This window comes from Staurois parvus, unplaced genomic scaffold (assembly GCF_062004578.1).
Source record: "Staurois parvus isolate SC_StPar_1 unplaced genomic scaffold, SC_StPar_1.0 ptg000655l, whole genome shotgun sequence".
NCBI classification, from domain to species: Eukaryota; Metazoa; Chordata; class Amphibia; order Anura; family Ranidae; genus Staurois; species Staurois parvus.
Genome location: NW_028318451.1, coordinates 97,762 through 121,523, shown reverse-complemented (window position 1 = coordinate 121,523; position 23,762 = coordinate 97,762). Strand labels below are relative to the sequence as shown.

Sequence of the window (23,762 nt, the reverse complement as noted above, 5' to 3'; positions counted from 1 at the left end):
TTATGTTTCTGTTTTTATCATTCCTTTTTTATATTTATAAAAGGATTTGTGTTTGTTAGCAAATCTATTCATAGTTCTGATCTCTGAAGTGAGCACAGTAGTGAGTCACCATTTTCCTCAGCTTTCTACATTGATGAAATTGGGGTTGAAGGTAAACAAAGCCATTCATTCACAACCAATAAGTTAGGAGGTATTCAAAGTCATTCTTACCCTCAGATGCTGCTGTCAGTTCTGGGCAGCACTGGGGAGTGCTGCCAGTTTCTATACACAGGGGCACTTTCAAATTGGGATATTGCATGGTTTGTTTACCCATCTCCAACCCACAATTTCTGACAGAAGAAAAGGACAAGTAAACAAAGCTTCCAATGTCCCGATTTGACAGCACACCTGTATTCAGAAGCCGGTAGCTTTGTATATAGGGAACATAGGAGCGCTGCACTGACAGGAGAGAGGAGCTAGAAGGAGAGACAACTCCACCCGGGCTCGCTTGTCTCTCCCTCCTCCTCTCCCGGACACTTCAGTACTTGGCTGTGTCGATTTTGTTCTCTTTCTCCCCCTCCTCCTTCCTGCCAATGCAGCGCTCCTATGTATCTGTGAACACTGTTGCCAACTTAATACAGAAGACCTGCACTGGCAGGAAGGACAGGGGATGAGAGAAGACCTCCTCTTCACTCTCTCCTCACCACCAGCGCTGGGCTGGAGTAGTGATGCCGCTGTTGATTCTCCTGTCAGCCTTGTAACAGAATGAGCTCACCATATGGCACCCCTATGGCTACAGTAAACTGCTGTGCCCGGGTGGCTGCCCGTCCTGTCCACCCCTTGTCCCAGCCCTGCAGAACAGCGCTCCTCCAAACAGCAGATGGAACAGGATAGCTTTTAGATCTTACTTTACAGTTTGATTACCCCTTACGCACATTTCCTGCTGCTGGGAGATGAGCAGTCTTTGGAGGGGCAGGTAATCAAAACATATACAGTCCCATCTACGAGAGATCCTGATTGAAGGATGAGGGGGATTTGTGCTAGGAGGTGATAAAGGATTTGTGTTGGGGGGGGGGGGGCAAAACACCTACTTTATTTCAGTTACATGTTCACTTAATGTTATTTAACATTGCAGCTTACCAATTTAAATGTTCTTTATGATAACTCTAGCAATGAAAAATCCTGCTTAGGTCTTTGTTTATGAGTGGGCTGGGGAGCTGTGTTTGCCATAAATTACCCCCTCTGTACTGTACCAGCTGATCTCATCAGTTGTACACAAGATTTGACCACCGTCTTTCTTGACAAAGGGATACAGATTTTGACACTAGGATTCTTGCATTTTATGTTAATCATATCATTTCTATCGGGACAGACTGACTCTCATACTGTTCAGAAACATTTGCAGTCAGAAATTATGCCTTCTCCTGAAGAAACATCTAAAAAAGGTAAGAAATATATAAAACTGTTTTGGATATGCTGTGTGAATGGGAACAAACACAGACATATACACCAATCAGCCATAACAGTATGACCACCCACCATAACCAGTCGAGGCATGGACTCCACTGGATCTCGGATGGTACGATGTGGTATCTGGTACCATGCCATCAATAGTAGATGTTTTAAGTCCTGTAAGTTGCAAGGTATGGCCTCCATGGATTGGACTTGTTTTTCTAGCACACCCGACAGATGCTCGATTGGATCGAGATCTGAAACCAAATCAGCACCTCAAACCATTCTTGAATTCATCAGATCAGGTCACCTTCTTCCACTGGTCCAGTTCTGATGTGTAGGTGCTTTTGACAGTAAAACACAGGTCAGTATGGGCAACCCAACTTATCTGCAGCTACACAGCACCACTACGTGAGTGACAACTTTCTATCTTCAGACTGGTGCAACATCATCACGGATTTAATATTTTTGTTGCATATGCTATATACACATTTGAACACTTGCGCTTTATTATTGTTGAGTAATCTCACTGCATTTATTCATTCAGGATTTTTACGACATAAGGTTTTTTGCACATTTGGGTACTTGCACTTCATTATTGCGCAGTTATTGCATTCACGTTTGATGATATAGATTATCTTTGAACCCGTGTGTATATATATATATATATATATATATATATATATATATATATATATACACACACACACACACACACACACACACACACACGAAGCTCAAAAAATTTGAATATCGTGCAAAAGTTCATTTATTTCAGTAATGCAATTTAAAACGTGAAACTAATACAGTCTGGTCCATAAATTTTGGGACGTCAACACAATTCTAACATTTTTGGCTCTATACACCACCACAATGGATTTGAAATGAAACCAACAAGATGTGCTTTAACTACAGACTGTCAGCTTTAATTAGAGGGTATTTACATCCAAATCAGGTGAACGGTGTAGGAATTACAACAGTTTGCATATGTGCCTCCCACTTGTTAAGCGACCAAATGTAATGGGACAATTGGCTTCTCAGCTGTTCCATGGCCAGGTGTGTGTTATTCCCTAATTATCCCAATTACAATGAGCAGCTAAAAGGTCCAGAGTTCATTTCAAGTGTGCTATTTGCATTTGGAATCTGTTGCTGTCAACTCTCAAGATGAGATCCAAAGAGCTGTCACTATCAGTGAAGCAAGCCATCATTAGGCTGAAAAAACAAAACAAACCCATCAGAGAGATAGCAAAAACATTAGGCGTGGCCAAAACAACTGTTTGGAACATTCTTAAAAAGAAGGAACGCACCGGTGAGCTCAGCAACACCAAAAGACCCGGAAGACCACGGAAAACTGTGGTGGATGACCGAAGAATTCTTTCCCTGGTGAAGAAAACTCTCTTCACAACAGTTGGCCAGATCAAAAACACTCTCCAGGAGGTAGGTGTATGTGTGTCAAAGTCAACAATCAAGAGAAGACTTCACCAGCGTGAATACAGAGGGTTCACCACAAGATGTAAACCATTGGTGAGCCTCAAAAACAGGAAGGCCAGATTAGAATTTGCCAAACAACATCTAAAAAAGCCTTCACAGTTCTGAAACAACATCCTATGGACAGATGAGACCAAGATCAACTTGTACCAGAGTATTGGGATGAGAAGAGTATGGAGAAGGAAAGGAGCTGCTCACGATCCTAAGCATACCACCTCATCAGTGAAGCATGGTGGTGGTAGTGTCATGGCGTGGGCATGTATGGCTGCCAATGGAACTAGTTCTCTTATATTTATTGATGATGTGACTGCTGACAAAAGCAGCAGGATGAATTCTGAAGTGTTTCGGGCAATATTATCTGCTCATATTCAGCCAAATGCTTCAGAACTCATTGGACGCCGCTTCACAGTGCAGATGGACAATGACCCAAAGCATACTGCAAAAGCAACCAAAGAGTTTTTTAAGGGAAAGAAGTGGAATGTTATGCAATGGCCAAGTCAATCACCTGACCTGAATCCGATTGAGCATGCATTTCACTTGCTGAAGACAAAACTGAAGGGAAAATGCCCCAAGAACAAGCGGAAACTGAAGACAGTTGCAGTAGAGGCCTAGCAGAGCATCACCAGGGATGAAACCCAGCATCTGGTGATGTCTATGCATTCCAGACTTCAGGCTGTAATTGACTGCAAAGGATTTGCAACCAAGTATTAAAAAGTGAAAGTTTGATTTATTATTATTATTCTGTCCCATTACTTTTGGTCCCTTAAAAAGTGGGAGGCACATATGCAAACTGTTGTAATTCCTACACTGTTCACCTGATTTGGATGTAAATACCCTCAAACTAAAGCCGACAGTCTGCAGTTAAAACACATCTTGTTAGTTTCATTTCAAATCCATTGTGGTGGTGTATAGAGCCAAAAATGTTAGAATTGTGTTGATGTCCCAATATTTATGGACCTGACTGTATATGAGATAGACTCATTACATGCAAAGCAAGATAGTTCAAGCTGTAATTTGTCGTAATTGTGATGATTATGGCTTACAGCTCATGAAAACCCCAAATCGGCAATCTCAGAAAATTAGAATATTGTGAAAAGGTGCAATATTCTAGGCTCAAACTGTCCCACTCTAATCAGCTAATTAAGCCATAACACCTGCAAAGGGTTCCTGAGCCTTTAAATGGTCTCTCAGTCTGGTTCAGTAGGAATCACAATCATGGGAAAGACTGCTGACCTGACAGTTGTGCAGAAAACCATCATTGACACCCTCCATAAGGAGGGAAAGCCTCAAAAAAGGTAATTGCAAAAGAACTTGGATGTTCACAAAGTGCTGTATCAAAGCACATTAATAGAAAGTTGTGTGGAAGAAAAAGGTACACAAGCAGCAGGGATGACCACAGCCTGGAGAGAATTGTCAGGAAAAGGCCATTCAAAAGTGTTGGGGACTTTCACAAAGAGTGGACTGAGGCTGGAGTCAGTACATCAAGAGTCACCACACACAGACGGATCCTGGACATGGGCTTCAAATGTCATATTCCTCTTGTCAAGCTGCTCCTGAATAACAAACAACGTCAGTAGCGTCTTACCTGGGCTAAAGAAAAACAGACCTGGTCTGTTGCTCAGTGGTCCAAAGTCCTCTTTTCTGATGAGAGCAACTTTTGCATCTCATTTGGAAACCAAGGACCCAGAGTACGGAAGAAGAATGGAGAGACACACACTGCAAGATGCTTGAAGTCCAGTGTGAAGTTTCCACAGTCTGTTGATTTGGGGAGCCATGTCATCTGCTGGTGTTGGTCCACTGTGCTTCATTAGGTCCAGGGTCAACGCAGCCGTCTACCAGGAGATTTTGGAGCACTTCATGCTTCTTTCCGCAGACGAGCTTTATGGGGATGCTGACTTCATTTTCCAGCAGGAATTGGCACCTGCCCACACTGCCAAAAGCACCAAACCTGGTTCAGTGACTGTGGGATTACTGTGCTTGACTGGCCAGCAAACTCGCCTGACCTGAACCCCATAGAGAATCTATGGGGCATTGCCAAGAGAAAGATGAGATACATGAGACTGAACAATGCAGAAGAGCTGAAGGCCGCTATTGAAGCATCCTGGTCTTCCATAACACCTCAGCAGTGCCACAGGCTGATAGCTTCCATGCCACGCCGCATTGAGGCAGTAATTGCTGCAAAAGGGGCCCAAACCAAGTACTGAGTACATATGCATGCTTATACTTTTCAGAGGTCCGATATTGTTCTATGTACAATCCTTGTTTTATTGATTGCATGTAATATTCTAATTTTCTGAGATTGTGGATTTGGGGTTTTCATGAGCTGGAAGCCATAATCATCACAATTATGACAAATCACGGCTTGAACTATCTTGCTTTGCATGTAATGAGTCTATCTCATATATTAGTTTCACCTTTTAACCACTTGCCTACCGGGCACTTATACCCCCTTCCTTACCAGGCCAATTTTCAGCTTTCAGCGCTGCCGCACTTTGATTGACAATTGCGCGGTCATGAAACATTGTACCCATATGAAATTTTGATAATTTTTTCCTCACAAATAGAGCTTTCCTTTGGTGGTATTTACTCCCCGCTGGGCGCTTTACTTTTTGCGCTATAAATAAAAAAGTGCAAAAAATTTGGGAAAAAAAAAAAGTTTCTTTGTTTCTATTATAAAATTTTTCAAACAGGCATTTTTTCTCCTTCACTGATGTGCGTTGATGAGGCAGCACTGATGGGCACTGATAGGCGGCACTGATGGGCACTGATAGGCAGCACTAAAGGGCACTGATAGGCAGTACTAATGAGGTGTCACGGATAGGCGGCACTGATAGACAGCACTAATGAGGTGTCACGGATAGGCGGCACTAATATGCAGCACTGATAGGCGGCACTGATAGGTGACACTAATGATGGGTACTGATAGATGGCACTGACTGGTATCACTGCTGGGCACTGACTGGTGGCACTGACTGGCAGCACTGCTGGGCTGCACTGGTGGGTGGCACTGGTGGGCGGCACTGGTGGGTGGGCACAGGTGGGTGGCACTGCTGGGCACAGGTAGGTGGCACTGCAGAGTGGCACAGGTGGGTGCACTGCTGGGCACGGGTGGGCGGAGCTAGTGGGCGCACTGCTGGGCGGAACTTGCGGGTGGCACTGCTGGTCACCGATCATCAGGGCACTGATCATCAGTGCCCTGATGATCGGTGCCGATCCCCGCTCTGACAACTGCCGGTTCTCGGCAGTACTTTCCTCACGATCTGACAGTGTGAGGAAAGTGCAGCCGAGAACCGACACTTGCATTTCCCTCTGATCAGCGTGTCATTGGACACCGCTGATCAGGTGGTAAAAGGCCGTTGTGATTGGCCTTTTACCACATCACGTGATCAGCTGTGTCTGTAGGTCTCTGTGTGAGACTGATGCTGTGTGCGATCCAAGGACTCCAAGGCTGTGTGCTTTAGGAGGGCTCCACCCTGGCAGACAGGAAGTCACTGCCTTGGAGTCAGGAGAGGTGGAAGCCAGAGTAGCTGTGTGCTAGTGGCTAGATGTGTGCGAAAAAGCCATATTTTGGAAAGAGTCTGCAGGAGACAAGACATAAAACTGTGTACAAGCCAGAAGGCTGAATATTTTTTGCGTTTGTTTTGATGATGGATACCCCTGTGTGGGAAACTTATGTTACAGAACTTTCTTTTAAATAAAATTGGGCAAAAAGGCCCTTAAAAAGAAGAAGCAAGTTGCTGTGTGCTTTAAAAAAAGCTCTACCATTTGATGCACGCTCTCACAATATATATATACATATATACACACATACACACACACGTATCAGATTTGTCAAGAAAGCTTTACATTCCTTTCAGAATCAACATTTTTTATGGGACACTATACCACAGAATACTATCACAAATGTGGGCCATTGATTGTAAACAAGATTTGTTCATTTGCATGCACAGAAGAGTATTTTTCCTAACAAATTCATTCAAGACCATGTTGCAAAAATTAATACACCCAAAAGAATGTTGTAGGAGCAAAGCTAAATTTTAGACAACAAAATCCTAATTAACAAGAATTCAACTACAGGTGAGTCTAATTATTCATTAAACAGGTGTCCAGCAGACAGCCGATTATAAAAGGGCGTTACTTAAAGAAAACCCCTCCCCATTTCATGCTGTCAGCAATGGCACCACATGGAAGAGAAATGTCACAAGGCTTGAGAAAGAAAATAATTTGTTTACACAAGATTGTTGTCAGGGAGCAAGGAGCCAGACACACAAGGAGGTGCAATTAAAGGTAGGTTTATTTACACAGAAACAAGGGAAGAGTCTATGCAAGTCCGACAGCAACAGCGGATGACTTGGTAGGACAGAAGTTCTCCTGCCGAGGTCGTCTTCCAGGATAATCAAGTCGAGAACCAGCGGGAATCGTAGCCAAAGCCGGGGTCAGAAGCCAAGAAGAATGGTCGCCAGAGCCGGGGTCAGAAGCCAGGAAGAATGGTCGCCAGAGCCGGGGTCAGAAGCCAGGAAGAGTCTTAGCCAAAGCCGAGTTGGTATCCAGGAGAGCAAAGAGTTAACTGAACAGGAGCTTGCTGCTGTGCAACAGACAGGACACTAATGCAATGGACAGCTGCAAACAGCAGACTTAAATGTGATAAGCCGCCACCTCCTGGGAGGAGCCGCAGAGGGCTGAAAGCATAAAGGATCCCACAATGCTTTGCAGACCTAAGATGGATGCCAGCACATGGAGCAGCACAAGCCCTGAGGAAAGGTAGGTCCTTGATAATTGGTGAAGGCTACAAGAAGATAAGCAAAGCTTTACTTATCAGTCAGAATACTGTAGCAAAAGTGATATGAAAATTCAACAAAGATAGAACAGCAACCATCTCACAAAAGACATCTAGGCTGTCCATGGAAGTTAACACCTCGACATCTTCTGATATACATACACACACAATACCAAAAGTATTGGGACACCTGCCTTTACACGCACATAAACTGTAATGGCATCCCAGTCTTAGTCCGTACAGTTCAATATGGAGTTGGCCCACCCTTTGCAGCTATAACACCTTCAACTCTTCTGGGAAGGCTGTCTACAAGGTTTAGAAGTGTGTCTATGGGAATGTTTGACCATTCTTCCAGAAGCGCATTTGTGAGGCCAGGCACTGATGTCGGACGAGAAGGCCTGGCTCGCAGTCTCTGCTCCGATTCATTCCAAAGGTGTTCGGGTTGAGGTCAAGACTGGTGCGCAGTCATGTTGGAACAGGAAGGGGCCATCCCAAACTGTTCCCACAAAGTTGGGGTCATGAAATTTTCCAAAATGTTTTGGTATGCCAACACCTTAACAGTTCCATTCACTGGAACTAAGGGGCCAAGTCCAGCCCTGAAAAACAACCCCACACCATAATCCCCCCTCCACCAAACTTTACACTTGGCACAATGCAGTCAGGAAAGTACCGTTCTCCTGGCAACCGCCAAACCCAGACATGTTAATCGCATTGCCAGACATAGAATCATGATTCGTCACTCCAGATGACACATCTCCACTGGCAGCGGAGTCCAGTGGCAGCATGCTTTACACCACTGCATCCAATGCTTTGCATTGCACTTGGTGATGTAAGGCTTGGATACAGCTGCTTGGCCATGGAAACGCATTCTATGAGGCTTTCTATGCACGGTTGTCTGATCTGAAGGCCTCGTGAAGTTTGGAGGTCTTTAGCCATTGACTCTGCAGACAGTTGGTGACTTCTGTGCATTGTGCGCTTCAACATGCGTTAATCCTGCTCTGTCATTTTACGTGACCTATCACTTTGTGGCTGAGTTGCTGTTGTTCCCAGTTGCTTCCACTTTGTTATAATACCACTAACAGTTGACCGTTGAATATTTATTAGCAAGGAAATTTCACAGATGGACACCTATCATGGTACCACGTTTAAATTCACTGAGCTCCTGAGTGCGACCCATTCTTTCACAAATGTTTGTAAAAGCAGTCTGCATGCCTAGGTGATTGATTTTGTACACCTGTGGCCGTGGAAGTGACTGGAACATCTAAATCCAATGATTTGGGGGGGGTCCCAATACTTTTGGCAATATAGTGTGTATGTATATATATATATCAAAATCTAAAAAATGGGAAGCCTCACTTTTTTCATTCACTGCGTGTGCTGATAGTAATATGGAGTCATGTCAGAGCTTACTGAGTTTCAAAGAGGGCAAACTGTTGGTGCCCGCTTAGCTGTTGCCTTTGTGACTGAAGTTGGCAATTCATTTGTGGTGTCGTGAGGTACAGTATCGAAGAGTATGACAGCGTATACAGTTTCTGGGAAAACATCGTCTGAGAAGCATAAGTACAGTCAAAATGGTCAACTAAAAACACCTGCTGCAAAAGTGTCTGCAGAGCTCAATATCAGTCTTCCAAAGCCCGTGTCCACAAAACTGGACATGAAAGGAACTCCATAAGTAAAACATTCACGGACAAGCTGCAATTGCCAAACCACTAGTAACCGATGTTAATGCTCAGAAGAGGAAAGAGTCATGCAACACCCATAAATCGTGGACTAGCAACAATGGAAGGCTGTAATATGGTCCGATGAATTGTGCTTCACACTGTTCCCAACCACTAGACGTGTTTACGTGTGGCAAACACCATCCTGAGTTTAAGACCAGGACTGTCTTGTGCCAACGGTAAATCATGGTGGCTCACAGTCATGGTTTTGGCGGCCACATCTTGGTATTCTGCAGGCCCTATCACCATCTTGAAAGGTAGAGTCACTGTCAGAGACTATGTACAAATTTTAACCGACCACATGCACCCCATGGCGCAAACACAGTTTCACAAAGACAGCGCCATTTACCAAGATGGTAATGCTCCGATTCACACAGCTGGTATTAAATTGTGGTATGAAGAGCATGCAGATGAAGTCTTGCACCTTCCCTGGGTGCCACAGTCGGCGCACCTCAATATCATAGAGCCACTATGGTCAATTTTGAAAAACAAGGTTTAGGCTTGTTTTCCACCTCTGGAATCTCTATGTGAACTGGAATGATTTTTGCAAAAAGAGTGGTATCAGTTTCCATTATCCACCATCCAAGACTTAGATTTGTCAATTCCATGGAGAAAACAGGCTGTCTTGGATGCCAAAGGCATATTGGTGCTGCATGTTTCTATTTTACCATTTTTTATAAGACATATATACATATATCTGTGTGTCTTTTGCTAGCTGCCTGGTTGATATCACTAGTGCGGACCATCTTTCCTGCTTTTTAAATAAATGCTATTCACTTTATCTGTCAGTGGTCATAATGTTATGACTTATAGGTGTAGCGCTTGACTGCAAAATTGGAAATACATTTTTAACGCTTTAAAAGCATAACTGTTAACATACAATCTGGCATTTTATGGTGCTTCCTGTAAACTATTACAAAAGCGGCAAGCACTCCAATCAATACTTTTAACCAGCAGTATAAAAGGTGCAAATGGAAGAGATTTTCACATAAACAAAAGCCTCCATGTCTAGGCACTAACAAACTCAGTCTGTGGAGATAAAAGGTTCATTCAGTGCTTGTGCTGCTATAACCACAACCTGGGAAGTGAAAGCAGTCATGAATACTCTGAAATTCCAACATGGGTAGAGACTATACTCCAAGCAGTAGTCATGTTTTCATCAGTAAAGGAATAGCAAGAGAAATTGCACCCATATATAAGAAACCGGTCCAGGGAGTGTTCAGATGAAGTAATAAATCAAATTTATCCACTTTGTTAGAGTTTGGCATACATCCACATAGGAAAATTCACTCTAATGAACGAAGGACTCTCCCGCGTCATCTCTCAGTGGACCTGTGATGTGATGTTAAGCCATGTGCTCCGAATTCCAGTGGCAAATAAAGGCGTGGAAGGCTTGGTGCAAAACAGCCTAAAAAAAAGTCACCGTCAATATGGTCACTTCCACATGATGAAGAGCATCCAACGGTCTCTAGGACAACACGTTTCAAGATGGCAGACTCTTTCTCAGCGAGGTATACTTATGCATATGCCATGCTATGCTCAACTGGATTGAAGCACATAAATCAATTAATAAACTGAGGGCAAGTATGTCTGGAGGTAGCTCATTCCTTCTTAAGGGTGCAGGGGCAATTGACTAGAGCAATTACTATTTTGCTTGGCTTTCTGGAAGTGGCATTAGGACATGCTAAGTGTTTTCCTGTGGCTCCATCCAGACATACCTGCCTTCATTTTATTCACTGCTATATATGCTCCAGGATGGAGGCTTTTAGAGAGCCATGTGCACCTTACTTTAAAAAGCTAGATAACAATAGCTTGGAGTGGTTGCCATTTTTGCTTAGCTTGCTAGATTTGGTGTGGAACATACGAAGGGTTTTTAGCTTATCATGTGCTGTGCTAGGCTTCTGGTGTTTCCCTGTGTCTTGAAAGAAGGAATGGGCTACCAGCTAGGCATACCATTTTATTAAATGCTTTATATGCTCCAAGATGGAGGGTCTTATAGATTAGTTAAGGAACACACTGCACAGAGGGGCATTGATAAAGGCCTCCACTTAGAATTGCAAGTGTGAACGAACTAAAACCTCTGTTTTTTAATGCAGATGTAATTTATTTTAGCTGGTAAGTATGCAGAAACATTTTTGTTTTATGTTTCACTGTATTAGGCACTTTTTTGGGGAACTACAGTCATTTCTTTTGTACAATATATACCAACAAGGTTGAATTACCTTCTTGATGCGAAAGTGCTTGCAGATTTTGGCATTTTCAGCTTGGAATGATTTAGGGTTCCAGCTGTATTTCTTTGCTTGCTTTTTCTTCATGTTAACATAGCTTTCATTTTCTATTACCACAGCCTCAGAGTCCAGATCATCTACTTCATCCTCCTCAGTTTGGGTAATTTTATTAACTTCTGCTATTATTGTCTGTTCCTTCCTACCTATGAACACAAAGCCAATGCATGATAAAGTTAGATCAGTTTACATACATACAGTTATTTGGCATTACACGGAATATGTCCCATCTTCCTGAAACTTTCCCAGAATTTGGGAATCTAGGCCTCGTTCAAAACATATGTGCCTAAAAATTGATGGAAAAAACACTGATTTCACTTGCAGAGACATGAATATACATCAGTTTTCATGCGCATTTCAACACTGCTGTCATGCCAGTTTTTTCCTGCGCAGAAATATGTAACATATTCTGTGCAACAGCAAAAATAAAACAATTGCTTTGTGTCCTGTTCACGCCACAATGCTGATGTCACATCATTTTTTTCCCATGCAGAAAACTGCATACATGTTGCAGATGCCTGCGCAGAAAAAAATTTGCATGATACCAGTGTTGTGCGAACAGGGCACATTGAGAACAATTGTTTTCTTTGTGCTCTTGCAGAACATGTGCAGAAAAACACATCTCTGCACATGGTGTGAATGAGGCCTTAATTATTAATCTGTGTTACAGCCTTTATTGTGCACAGCGTGTTAGTATGCGTTGTATAAAGGAACCCCATTTATTTTGAATGCCTGCCAACACACCTGAAACCACTGATCCTTTTTTGGTAATGCAGTGCACAAAAGAAAAAATAATTTCTGTCATTCAAATCTTTAAGATTAATTTCTATATAAAATATTCTTCTACTCTATATATATGTATTATAATGCATGCAGCAACAGAAGCCTGAGAGATTTTGAGATTTCCCAGTAGAACATTGAAAAGAAACTGTTGAATGAACAGGATATGAACCAGGAAGGTTCAGCAAGAAATATTCTAAAGGAGAATGTTTGAAAAAAAAGGCTGCAATTATTAGGGGATTACTGACAAAACATAATTACTTCACCCTGCCAATTGAAACAGTGTTTACTTCAAATATCCTATACAGTAGTATGTGGGAAAAAAAAAAGTACATCTATTGTAATTTTTTTCTGTAGAACACTGGGTGCTGAAGCCAAAAAAAAGTTGCCTTGAGAAGTTAATAACTTTTCATAAATGAGCTCATTGTCTGCAGTGACACTACACATTCAAGCACTGAAAAAAAAAAGGATACTGAGCAATTAGTGTTGATGGTTTAAAAATCTTGTTTCTGTGTATAATTTCTGAGTACGGGAAAGGGGTTGATCACTAGATTTGTAAGTTATTTCTACTACTAAATAGTACTACACAGTGACTGTGGGTTAAGTCTGACTTGTCAGCTAACAACAGTATTTCTATCAGGATGAATGATTTTATCTAAACAACCACAGAGGGCAAACAATGAGGATATAAATATGGGATCTGAATTTTAAAAGGTCCAAGGCTGTTATCATCATCATTGGTTAGCCTATTAAGGAAAAATGTAGCTGGAACAGGTATGCAGCCTGTGAAATCTGAAAAACTGTAAAAAGTACCCATGAACCAAGCATGATTTGACCACTAAACTACCAGACTCTCCAAAACATATGAGAAACAAGAGGAAAAGTTACCTCACACACAAAGAAAAACTAAACATTAGGTTTTGAGTGAAAAGTTCATTAAAATATTAATTCAGGTAGGTATCTGACTTAAACATATGCATGAAATCATGTACCTTCTGGTATATGGCTTGGTTTTTCAAAAGAGAGAGGTTTATTAATAATTATATGTGGTTTCTTGCTTTCAGAAGTTGCTGGTTGTATAAAAGGTGGAGGGATGCTGAATCTGTGATGTGTGTTTGCAAGCAATTTTACAATGTCATGTTCATCTTCTAAGCAGGTAACCAATGAGTAGACAGCCGGTTCACCAGTCTGAGCAAGTCTTAATGCCTTTTCATAAAGATATTCTGCCATATGCAGTCGACAGGCCATTGGAAAGTCTTCATTGAGTGAGTGAATCGCTACCAGTGGTGGTTCATAGGGGTATTGGTTATCCTTTGGGAAACGAATTTCAAGTTCATACAGGTAACTGCTATCTGCATTGGCATTTAGATGAGATGTATCCTTCAAGATCTGCTTTGGTACTTCATGCTTAAATCTACACTTTGACCCAAATCTGCATGTTTTACCCGCTACAAAAAACCTACAGATATTTCTAAGATCCGACTTCATCAATTCTTTGGTATTGTCCTTGTGTGTTGACTTTTGCAGCCTGACTGTCAGATAATCCAGCTCCAGTCCAACTGTCCAAACTTTATTTGGTATTCTCTCAATAAATTTCTCCCCACAGATTGAACTAAGGACAAATGCCTCTTCCTGACGTAATGGTAAGATGTCCTCCATTTTAATATCACTAGCAGATTGCGCAGCTTTGTTCTGCATGCCAAAAGCTTCTGAAAAGCACTGTTGCAGCAAATGCTCTAGAGATGTACCAACTTCTCCATCATGAGTCCTGAGAGCAATCATACATCTCTCTCGATCAAAGCCATACCTGCATCATAAAAAAACAGGTATTTATTAAAACATTTGCCAACTGTTAACCTAGAAAAATGAATCACCACTTTTATCTAAACAATAAATATAGAAAAAAAAACCCACCAGACCATGAATACAAAACACATACTGTCCACCCTTTAGCAGATACTTCACAATGAATTCATAGGCTGTAAAGCCATCTTTTGCCATCATATCTCAAAGTAAAGCAAAAAAAAAAAGAAAATCACAATTTTCTTACAGCTATGACACCCTGCTGTAGGGATGATTTTCAGTTGCAGTATGCAATGACTGACAACTGAACCTGCAACCGAACACACACACACAGCAGCAATTCTACAAATATTTTGCCAACTGTAGTGACCTTGGGGGCTAAGGTGGATTGTCAAAACTGTAAAGGTTAGATGGTAAACCTTGCAGATCTGTAGAGTCCAAAGCATAATGTGGCAAATAATAAGCAATATTTTTTCTTTTTTATGTGACTAGGAATTTTTAAATGTAACCAAAAATGTTAATGTATGTGAAAAGAGTTACACCAATAATACAAAATATTTGGGTTTTTTTGCTCACAGCTCACATTCTTTTTGTTCACAGCTTGCTAAACACATTGGATAAAATTTGCATCTTTCGTTGGACTCACCGGGATAATTTTCCAATAGCAAAAGGGGATATGACTGCCTCTGGTAACATTTCAACCTGCTGATCTGCCTGATCTTTTGCTACTGGGGAGGACCAGAAACTGAACTCCAAGTCTTCGTCAGAGTTATTCTTATTCTCATCTTCCTCCTCCTGGGAGCTGTTGTAGTCAGACTCTTCCAAATCAGATCCTGCATCGCTATAAACAAAAACACAAGTATTATATATTTTTCATTATTATTTTACAGGATTTATATAGTGCCAACAGTTTGCACAGCACTTATATAAAAGTTATTTAAAAGTTCAAGACAAGTGGTTTAGGAGGGGCCTGCACATGAGATCTTACAATTTAAAAGAGATGGGTATGTGATACACAAGGTAATAATTGTGAGGGGATAGGTTGATGGAGAAAGTAAATGTTCAGTTTTTGGGTAAAGGAAGCATAGGTTTCTTTGAAGAGGTGAGTTTTCAGGGATCGCCTAAGAGCAGACAAAGTAGGAGACGGCCAGCAAAATTTGGGGAGGAGAGTTCAAGTGAACAGGACAGACTCTGAAGAAGTCTAGAAGGCGAACATAGAAGAAGAAATGAGGGAGCTTGGGGTACGGGTATTGAGAGGAGCAAAGAAGGTTTGCGTGACATTTTGAAGCTTAGTTGGTGATGTAGCTCAGGACAGTGTTGTTGATTTACTGTATGTTATTAGATTTTGAATTTTATTTGTAGAGCCAACAAAAGCCATTGGAGAGATTGACAAAGGGGTGGCAGACTGAACAGCTGGTGAGGTGGATGTGTCTGGCAGAAGAATTTATGATACACTGAAGAGGGGACAGCCTGTGTAGAAGTAAGGCAACAAGGAGGTAGTAGCTGTAGTTAAGGTGATAGATATAAATAATATTTGCTGTCATTGATGTCTAGCTTGTTGACCAACTGTTGAAATGTTATACCTTACCTCTCAGATCAGTTTTTTAACTCTGAGAAATCTTAGAAGTTAAAAAGGTTGTAGTCTAGCAGACAAAATGTATTTAAGTCATGTTTAAACTACTAAGGTTTATAACTATTAAAATGGAAAAGCTTTAAAAAAGGGATATAAAATTATTACCAATTAATGCTCATTCTAAGGTAGAATTTATTTAGGAGATCTGTCCTAATTTTCTCACCATACTGCATGGCCAAATTTTCAGTTTTCTCTACTGGCTATCTGCATGTCAATGAAATCAACTTTCTTCTTGAATGATTACCTTGGACAAATAATTCACAAGAAAAATTAAAGGAACACTTTTTAATCAGAGTATAGTATCAAGTCAATTAAACTCCTGGGATATTGATCTGGTCAGTTAAGTAGCAGAGGGGGTTGTTAATCAGTTTCACCTGCTTTGGTGTTAATGAAATCAACAACAGGTGCACTAGATGGGCAACAATGAGACAACACCCAAAGCAGGAACGGTTTTACAGGTAGATGCCACTGACATTTTTTTCCCTACTCATCTTTTCTGACAGTTTTTGTATTTCAATGATTTTTATTAGTTTATGAACAGTTAAAAAAAATAAACCAGGACCATCAAGACACGCCCACGCAGGCAATCAATTGCACGTAAAAAAATAAAGAAAACAGTGCTCTAACAACAACAGAGCAAAAGATGCGCCCACGCAGGGGCTATCAATGGCACATAAATTACAAAAACATTGGTATAACATTGACAATAACTCAAATCTAAGGCAGCTATCCACCACCACACCAAAACAAACAGAAATAGAAAAAGGAAGGAGGAGTACAAAAGGAAAAACATGACAAGGCCATGAGCAGGGGTTCGGGAACGCCAACACCGAGCAACCTCACAACCCCAGACTAGCCGGGGGGAGCTTGGGAAGGGCATATTGCAACTACAGCTCCCATATTTTCAAAAATTTCCGTTGGAAGTCGTTACAAATACTCGACATCTGTTAATTAAGCATCATAGTGGTCATACAGTCTCGCATCCCCTGAAGAGAGACAAATGGGCGCTTCCAGGCCTGAGCAATTGTTCTAGTGGCCGCCAAAAACAAAATAAGAAGCCAACTTCTGCTGGTGAACCAAGAGGCCCGGTATGGGACAATGAAGCAAAGCGTACCGAGCATCCCGGCGTATAGGGAGATGGAACAAGGTAAAAAAGAAGGCCAAACACACGAGACCAAAAACAAATCAGTCTCGGGCATGACCACCAGATATGCAATACATCACCATGATGGCTACAACCCTGAAAGCTTCGATCACTGTAGGCACGGATTGCCTGGGCTAAACGAGCAGGAACCCAATCCCAGCAAAACAACACTTTGTATGCCACCTCCAGCGTGGCCGTATTAAAGAAACATTTAGCTATAAACGACCAGGCCCTATTCCAGTCCTCCAGATCCATGATTGTCCCCAGGTCACACTTCCATTGAGCGACATATGAGACATAAGCATACGTCGAGCGTCTGTTCAAAGCTGCATAAAAAAGGGAAATAAGGCCCGGGGCGCCCGGACGCTGTTGGCAAAGCTGTTCAAAGGCAGATTTCTGATACGGAAAAGCGGAGGTGTCCCGCAGTGAGGTCAGCCAATGCTGCAATTGAAAGTAACGAAAAAATTCCGCCGGAAGGACATCCCATGACTCCCGAAGAAAATTCCAGGTGGGGAAGGACCAAGAAGTCCTGAAGGACGAAGGAATTGATGCCATTGAATGGCCCCCACCCTCGCCTGACCTAAATCCAATAGAACACCTCTGGGATATCATGTTTCGGTCCATCTTACGTCGCCAGGTTGCACCTTGGACTATCCAAAAGCTCAGTGATGCCCTGGTCAAGATCTGGGAGGAATTATCCCAGGACACCATCCTTCGTCTTATTAGGAGCATGCCCAGATGCTGTCAGGCATGCATAAAAGCACGTGGGGGCCATACACACTACTCAGTACCATTTTGAGCTGCTGCAGTGAAATTTCAGCAAAATGGACTAGCCTGCTGCATCACTCTATCACTTTGATTTTCAGGGTGTGTTTGAATTCAGTCCTCTGTGGGTTGATAATTTTCATTTCCATCAAACGATGGGGCATCCTTATGTTCCTAACATATTACCCAGTCCATACCAGTATAGATATCCAGCATGATATTTTTCCCCACTGAGACCTGATGTGTTTTCAAGGTGTTCCTTTAATTTTTTTTTTTTTTTTAGAGATTATATATATATATATATATATATATATATATATATATATATATATATATAAATACACACTGTATATACATATACTGTACACTGTATTGCCAAAAGTATTGGGACATTTACCTTTACACGTACATGAACTTTAATGGCATCCCCGTCTTAGTCCTCAGGGTTCAATATTGAGTTGGCCTGCCCTTTGCAGCTATAACTTCAACTTTCTGGGAAGGCTGTCCACAAGGTTTAGGCATGTGTCTATGGGAAAGTTTGACCATTCTTCCAGAAGCACATTTGTGAGGTAAGGCAATTGGGAGTATGAAATTGTCCAAAATGTCTTGGTATGGTGACACCTTAAGAGTTCCCTTCACTTGAACTAAGGGGCCAAGCCCAACCCCTGAAAAACAACCCTACACCATAAACCCCCTCCACAATGCAGTCAGGCAAGTACCATTCTCCTGGCAAATGCCAAACCCAGACACGTCCATCAGATTGCCAGACAGAAGCGTGATTCGTCACTCCAGAGAACACGTCTCCACTGCTCTAGAGTTCAGTGGGGGCGTGCTTTACACCACTGCATCCACTGCTTTGCATTGCACTTGGTGTAAGGCTTGGATGCAACTGCTCGGCCATGGAAATCCATTTTATGAGGCTCTCTATGCATGGTTGTTGTGCTAATCTGAAGGCCACGTGAAGTTTGGAGGTCTTTAGCTATTGACTCTGCAGGCAGTTGGTGACTTCTGTGCACGTTGCGCTTCAGCATACGCTGACCCCACTCTGTCATTTTACGTGGCCTACCACGTCGTGGCTGAGTTGCTGTTGTTCCCAGTTGCTTCCACTTTGTTATAATACCACTAACAGTTGACCGTAGAATATTTAGTAGCAATGAAATTTCATGGATGGACTTGTCAACCTATAACGGTACCACGCTTGAATTCACTGAGCTCCTGAGAGCGACCCTTTTTTACACAATTGTTTGTAGAAGACGTTTGCATGTCTAGGTGCTTGATTTTATACACCTTCAGCCATGGAAGTGATTGGAACACCTGAATCTAATGATTTGGAGGGGTGCCCCAATACTTTTGGCAATATAGTGTATATAGCGGGTATAGAAAATTATCACCCCCCCTTAAAATAATCACATTTTGTTGCTTTGCAGTCTGAGATGAAGATAGACACAGCTTTTATTTTATCCAGCTACAGTTACTTAGTACAACTTATAACATCCAAGTGAAAGATATAACACCAACATGAAAGAAAAAAAACTCAAAAATGTAAAAACAGAATCAATGAGTAGGAAATGGATCACCCCCCCTTCCTAAAAATGACTTGTAAACTCAATCAGGTGTACCTAATCACCTTTTCAATGAAACACAAAGCCATTTGACTTTAAACTGCGATCAGCTGTGGTTATTGTGGATTAGCTCAGCATCAGAGCTTTCTTGGAGCATTCAAGGCCTGGTAGTGACACTGAAGCAAACAATCAACTATGGGTGGCACTGCACTGTAAAAAGATCTCTGAGATAAAGTTGTGGACGGCACAAGTCAGGAGACGGATGCAAAAAAATTTCAAAAGCTTTATCAATGCCTAGAAGCACAGTGAAGTCTATTATTAAGAAGTGGAAGGTATTTGGTATAACACAGACCTTCCCTGGATCAGGTCATCGCTCCAAACTGGATGAAAGAACCAGGAGGAAACTGATCAGAGGGGCTACCAAGAGGCCTATAGCAACTTTGAAGCAGTTTCAGGAATTTATGAGTGATCATTATGTGTGTAGGACAGCAAATTCTCCACAAATGTGACTTGTATGGGAGGGTCTCAAGAAAAAAGCCACTCCTCAAGAAAGGCCACATGCAGTCAAGACTGAGCTTTGCCAAAACGCACTTTGAAGATTCTGATGACACATGGAAAAAGGTGTTATGTCAGATGAGACAAATTGAATTATATGGCCTCAACACTGTAACCAAAAGTTCATACCTAGAGACCAGCGGTTGCAGAAAATATATACAGGAGCCAGAGCACTGCACCTGCAATCCACTGATCAGTTGCAAAGCTTTTCAGACTCCAATGGAAAAAAAAAACAACAAACATTTATAATAATAATGCACTTTTTTTTATTTATTATGGGTGCATTTATTATTTCTTTGCAAGGTGGAGTTAGCCTTTAAAGATTATGAGATGCCAAATGCATTGACCTATGAAAACAATTAGAGTGCACTCTAAATAAAATAACTACTGTATAACTATCAATTAAAGGATCTTTTTGCTTATAAAGAAAAAAAAAAAATACAAGCAATGGCTCTCCTCTTCACCTCTATAGAACCTGTTAATGTGCTTGGCACTGCCTAGCCCATGGGTGTTAAACTGGCGGCTCTCCAGCTGTGTCCAAACTACAAGTCCCATGAGGCATTGCAAAATTGACAGTTACATGCAAGACTCCCAAAGGCAGAGGCATGATGGGACTTGTAGTGTCGCAACAGCTGGAGGATCGCCAGTTTAACATGCCATAACATGGTTGAAAACACTTCCCAGCTGGGTGAAGGGCCAATGGGCAATAAGTCTGCGATGCAGCTAAGGTCAATGGTAACATACAAGGCAGGAATGGGTATAGGGGAACCCATTAAATGTTTTTGCTAGAAAAAAAATTAATCTTGTACTTTATATAAACTGTGATTTACAGCCTAAAATGTGTATTACTTGAATTTAAAACAAATCTTAAATGATTTAGAACCATCATGTTACAGTAATTCAATACTTACTCAATAGCACCATCCAGATCTGGAGCTTGAAGATCCCGTAGCAGAGCTTTCACCCGTGCTTGGTTCTCAGTGGTCATGTGAAGAGTCTGCAGGGAAGTGCTGACTATTGAGCCGCCACGGGCTCGAGAACTGTGCCTCTGGTCCTGACTTAAAAAAAACAGGACAGTAATAAGATCGATTATACTTACATCATGTTTTTGCCAAATATAGCCCCCACATGCAATGTCAAATGAGTTCTTTTACCAAATGGGTAAGTGTTAAGATATGAAGCGTTAGACACTTTCAAGATCAAAAATAAAAATTAAAAAACAAAAAAAGGCAACAAGTGACCACGCAGGGTCTCACAGTTCATACAGAATAGAAAACATCTGTACAGAGATCTTAGCAAAGTATATCAAATAACAGGGTTATGCACTCCAGAGTAAAATACTTAGTATAGATAGCAATAAAGCAGGACCTAAATGTCTGGATCTAGAGAGGTTAAAGTAAGAGGGCTAGCAATCCACCCGCCCCAAAGCTTATCAAGCAGTTTTCGCTTCTTCCTCAATTCAAAAGTGAGCTTATACAGGAGGGAGGGAATCATTATTTCTTTTAAGTTTAACTTGTTGCCGTCCAGCCACTGTGGAAAAACGTCCACAAGGTGGCACTGCTGGGCAAAACCACGTTTTAAAACGTCATTTTGCAAAACAGGTAGGGGGCGCGCCAGAGGGGCGTGACTGCCCTACCTGTTCCGCCGATCGTGGCTACAGGTGTCAATCACCGGGTCCCGGCCAGTCATTACTTGCTGGGTCCGGGTGATTGCTGGCAAACAGTGACACAGAGCACAGCTGCATTGTTTACAGTGCAGCTCTGCTCCCTGTCAGCTCCTAATACGCTGATCCTGAGAGCGGAGTTTATCTCTCGGGGTCAGCGTGTTCCTGTGAAGTACACACTCCCCCCCTCCCCCAGTAAAACACTCCTCTCACACAGTTAACCTTTTCATTGCCTAAAAAAAGTTAACGCCTTCCCCCCCAGTGCCATTAGTACAGTGTCAGTGTTTTTTTTTTTTTGCACTGATTACTGTATTGGTGTTACTGGGGATGTCAGTGACCACAAGTCAGTTCCTCCCCAGTGTCAAAATGTCCGCCGCAGTCCCGCCATAAGTCGCTGATCACTGTCATAAATCGCTGATCGCCGCCATTATTAGTATATAAAAAAAAAAAATCCCAGTATATATACCACCATTTGTAGACGCTATAACTTTCACGTAAACCAATTAATTTACACGTAGTGGGATTTTTTATTTTTAGCAAAGACATGTCGCAGAATACATTTTGGCTGAAATTTATGACGAAATTTGATAAAAAAATTTACTGGACATGTTTTATAGCAAAAAGTCCAAAATATTTTTTCTTTTCCTCAAAATTGTCAGCATTTTTTTTTTTATAGCGCAAAAAATAAAAAAAAAAAAACGCACAGGCGATCAAATACCACCAAAACAAAGCTCAATTCGTGGGAAAAAAGGATGTAAATTTAATTTGGGTGCAGTGTTGCATGACCGGGCATTTGTCAGTTAAAGTAACGCATCGACGTAACACAAACCACTTCTGTAAGCATTTCCTGACCGCCCTATAGCAGAAATACTGCTACAGGGCGGCATGGATGCGCAAAATCACACACACATATATATATATATATATATATATATATATAAAATATATATATATATACACACACACACACATATATACATATATATATATATACACACACACACACATACATATACACAAGATTTGCTCTCCCGTGGTTTCCACGCCCCTCCCAGATAGCGTCAGATTGCCCGTCAGTACACCAATAATCACATTTAACCCCTTGATTGCCAGGAGCACACTCATGCACAATAAGGATATAAACAGCGCCATTTGTAAATTGGGAAAGCATCTGATCACACCGATTTTGGTTTGATTGGATAATGTAAGGGCAGAGGAGATATCTAGAGCCTGATAGACTCCAGATTTCTCAAAAAAGAATATATAACAATGCCCATTGAACTTATAGGGGATATTTGCATTCCCTGTGATAGCATTAAAAGTGATAAAAAAAAAAAAAAAAAAAAATGAAAGGTACAGTGTAAAAATAATTAAAAAAATCAAAAGTAACAAAAAAAAAAAAAAAACCTCGCCGCTCCCATGTACGCACACCTGTGTGCACAAGCGTTGAGCCTGTGCCGGTATGTAAACAGCGGTTGCACCATCAGATCAAGGGCAGTAATTCTAACACTAGACCTCCTCCGTAAATCTAAAATAGTGGCTTTTAAAGTGTTGCCTATGGATATTAAAAATGTATGCATTTTGTCGCCATTGCACAGGGCATGCGCAGTTTTAAAGCATGTCATGTTTGGTATCTATTTACTCAGCATACCATCATCTTTTATATCTTACCAAATAATTGGCCAATATACTGTGTTTTTGTGCATTAAAAGTAAAAAAAAAATTGCTTTTGAAAAATCCCTGCGCGAGAACTATGTGCCATAAAAACCTTGTGAGAAAAAATGAGATCTGCAAAATACTCACCATGCCTCTTTTTAAATTCCTTGGGGTGTATATTTTCCAGAAAGGGGTCATTTGGGGGGGTTTGGTGCTATCCTGGCATGTCAGGGCCTTCGAAACTGTGATAGGTAGTGAGGAAGTGAAATGAGGAAGTTATACACCTTCAGGCTTTCAAAGTGGTCCTTGGATTACAGGCTCCTGTATGTTTCTAGGCTCCCAAAAAGTCTCACACATATGGTATCCCCATACTCAGTAGAAGTAGCAGAATGTATTTTGGGGTGTAAGTCCATATATACCCATGGCTTGTGCGAGAAATAAATAATTTAAATGACAACTTTGTGTAAAATAATAATGCTTTTGTCATTTTCCAGAAACTTGT

The 23,762-nt window shown here is 41.5% G+C and overlaps 1 protein-coding gene across 1 annotated transcript in view; it reads right to left on the bottom strand.

The window, feature by feature from the left end:
- DHX57 (DExH-box helicase 57) overlaps positions 1–23,762 on the bottom strand; it is a 144,622-nt gene that overhangs the window by 107,364 nt on the left and 13,496 nt on the right. Inside the window, exons 3-6 of the mRNA XM_089694177.1 lie at positions 20,853–20,999; positions 14,929–15,123; positions 13,472–14,286; positions 11,637–11,845 (exon numbers count right to left, since the gene is read on the bottom strand). Of these exons, the coding sequence (XP_089550303.1) occupies positions 11,637–11,845; positions 13,472–14,286; positions 14,929–15,123; positions 20,853–20,999 (1,366 nt within the window). The remainder of the gene's footprint in view (positions 1–11,636; positions 11,846–13,471; positions 14,287–14,928; positions 15,124–20,852; positions 21,000–23,762) is intronic.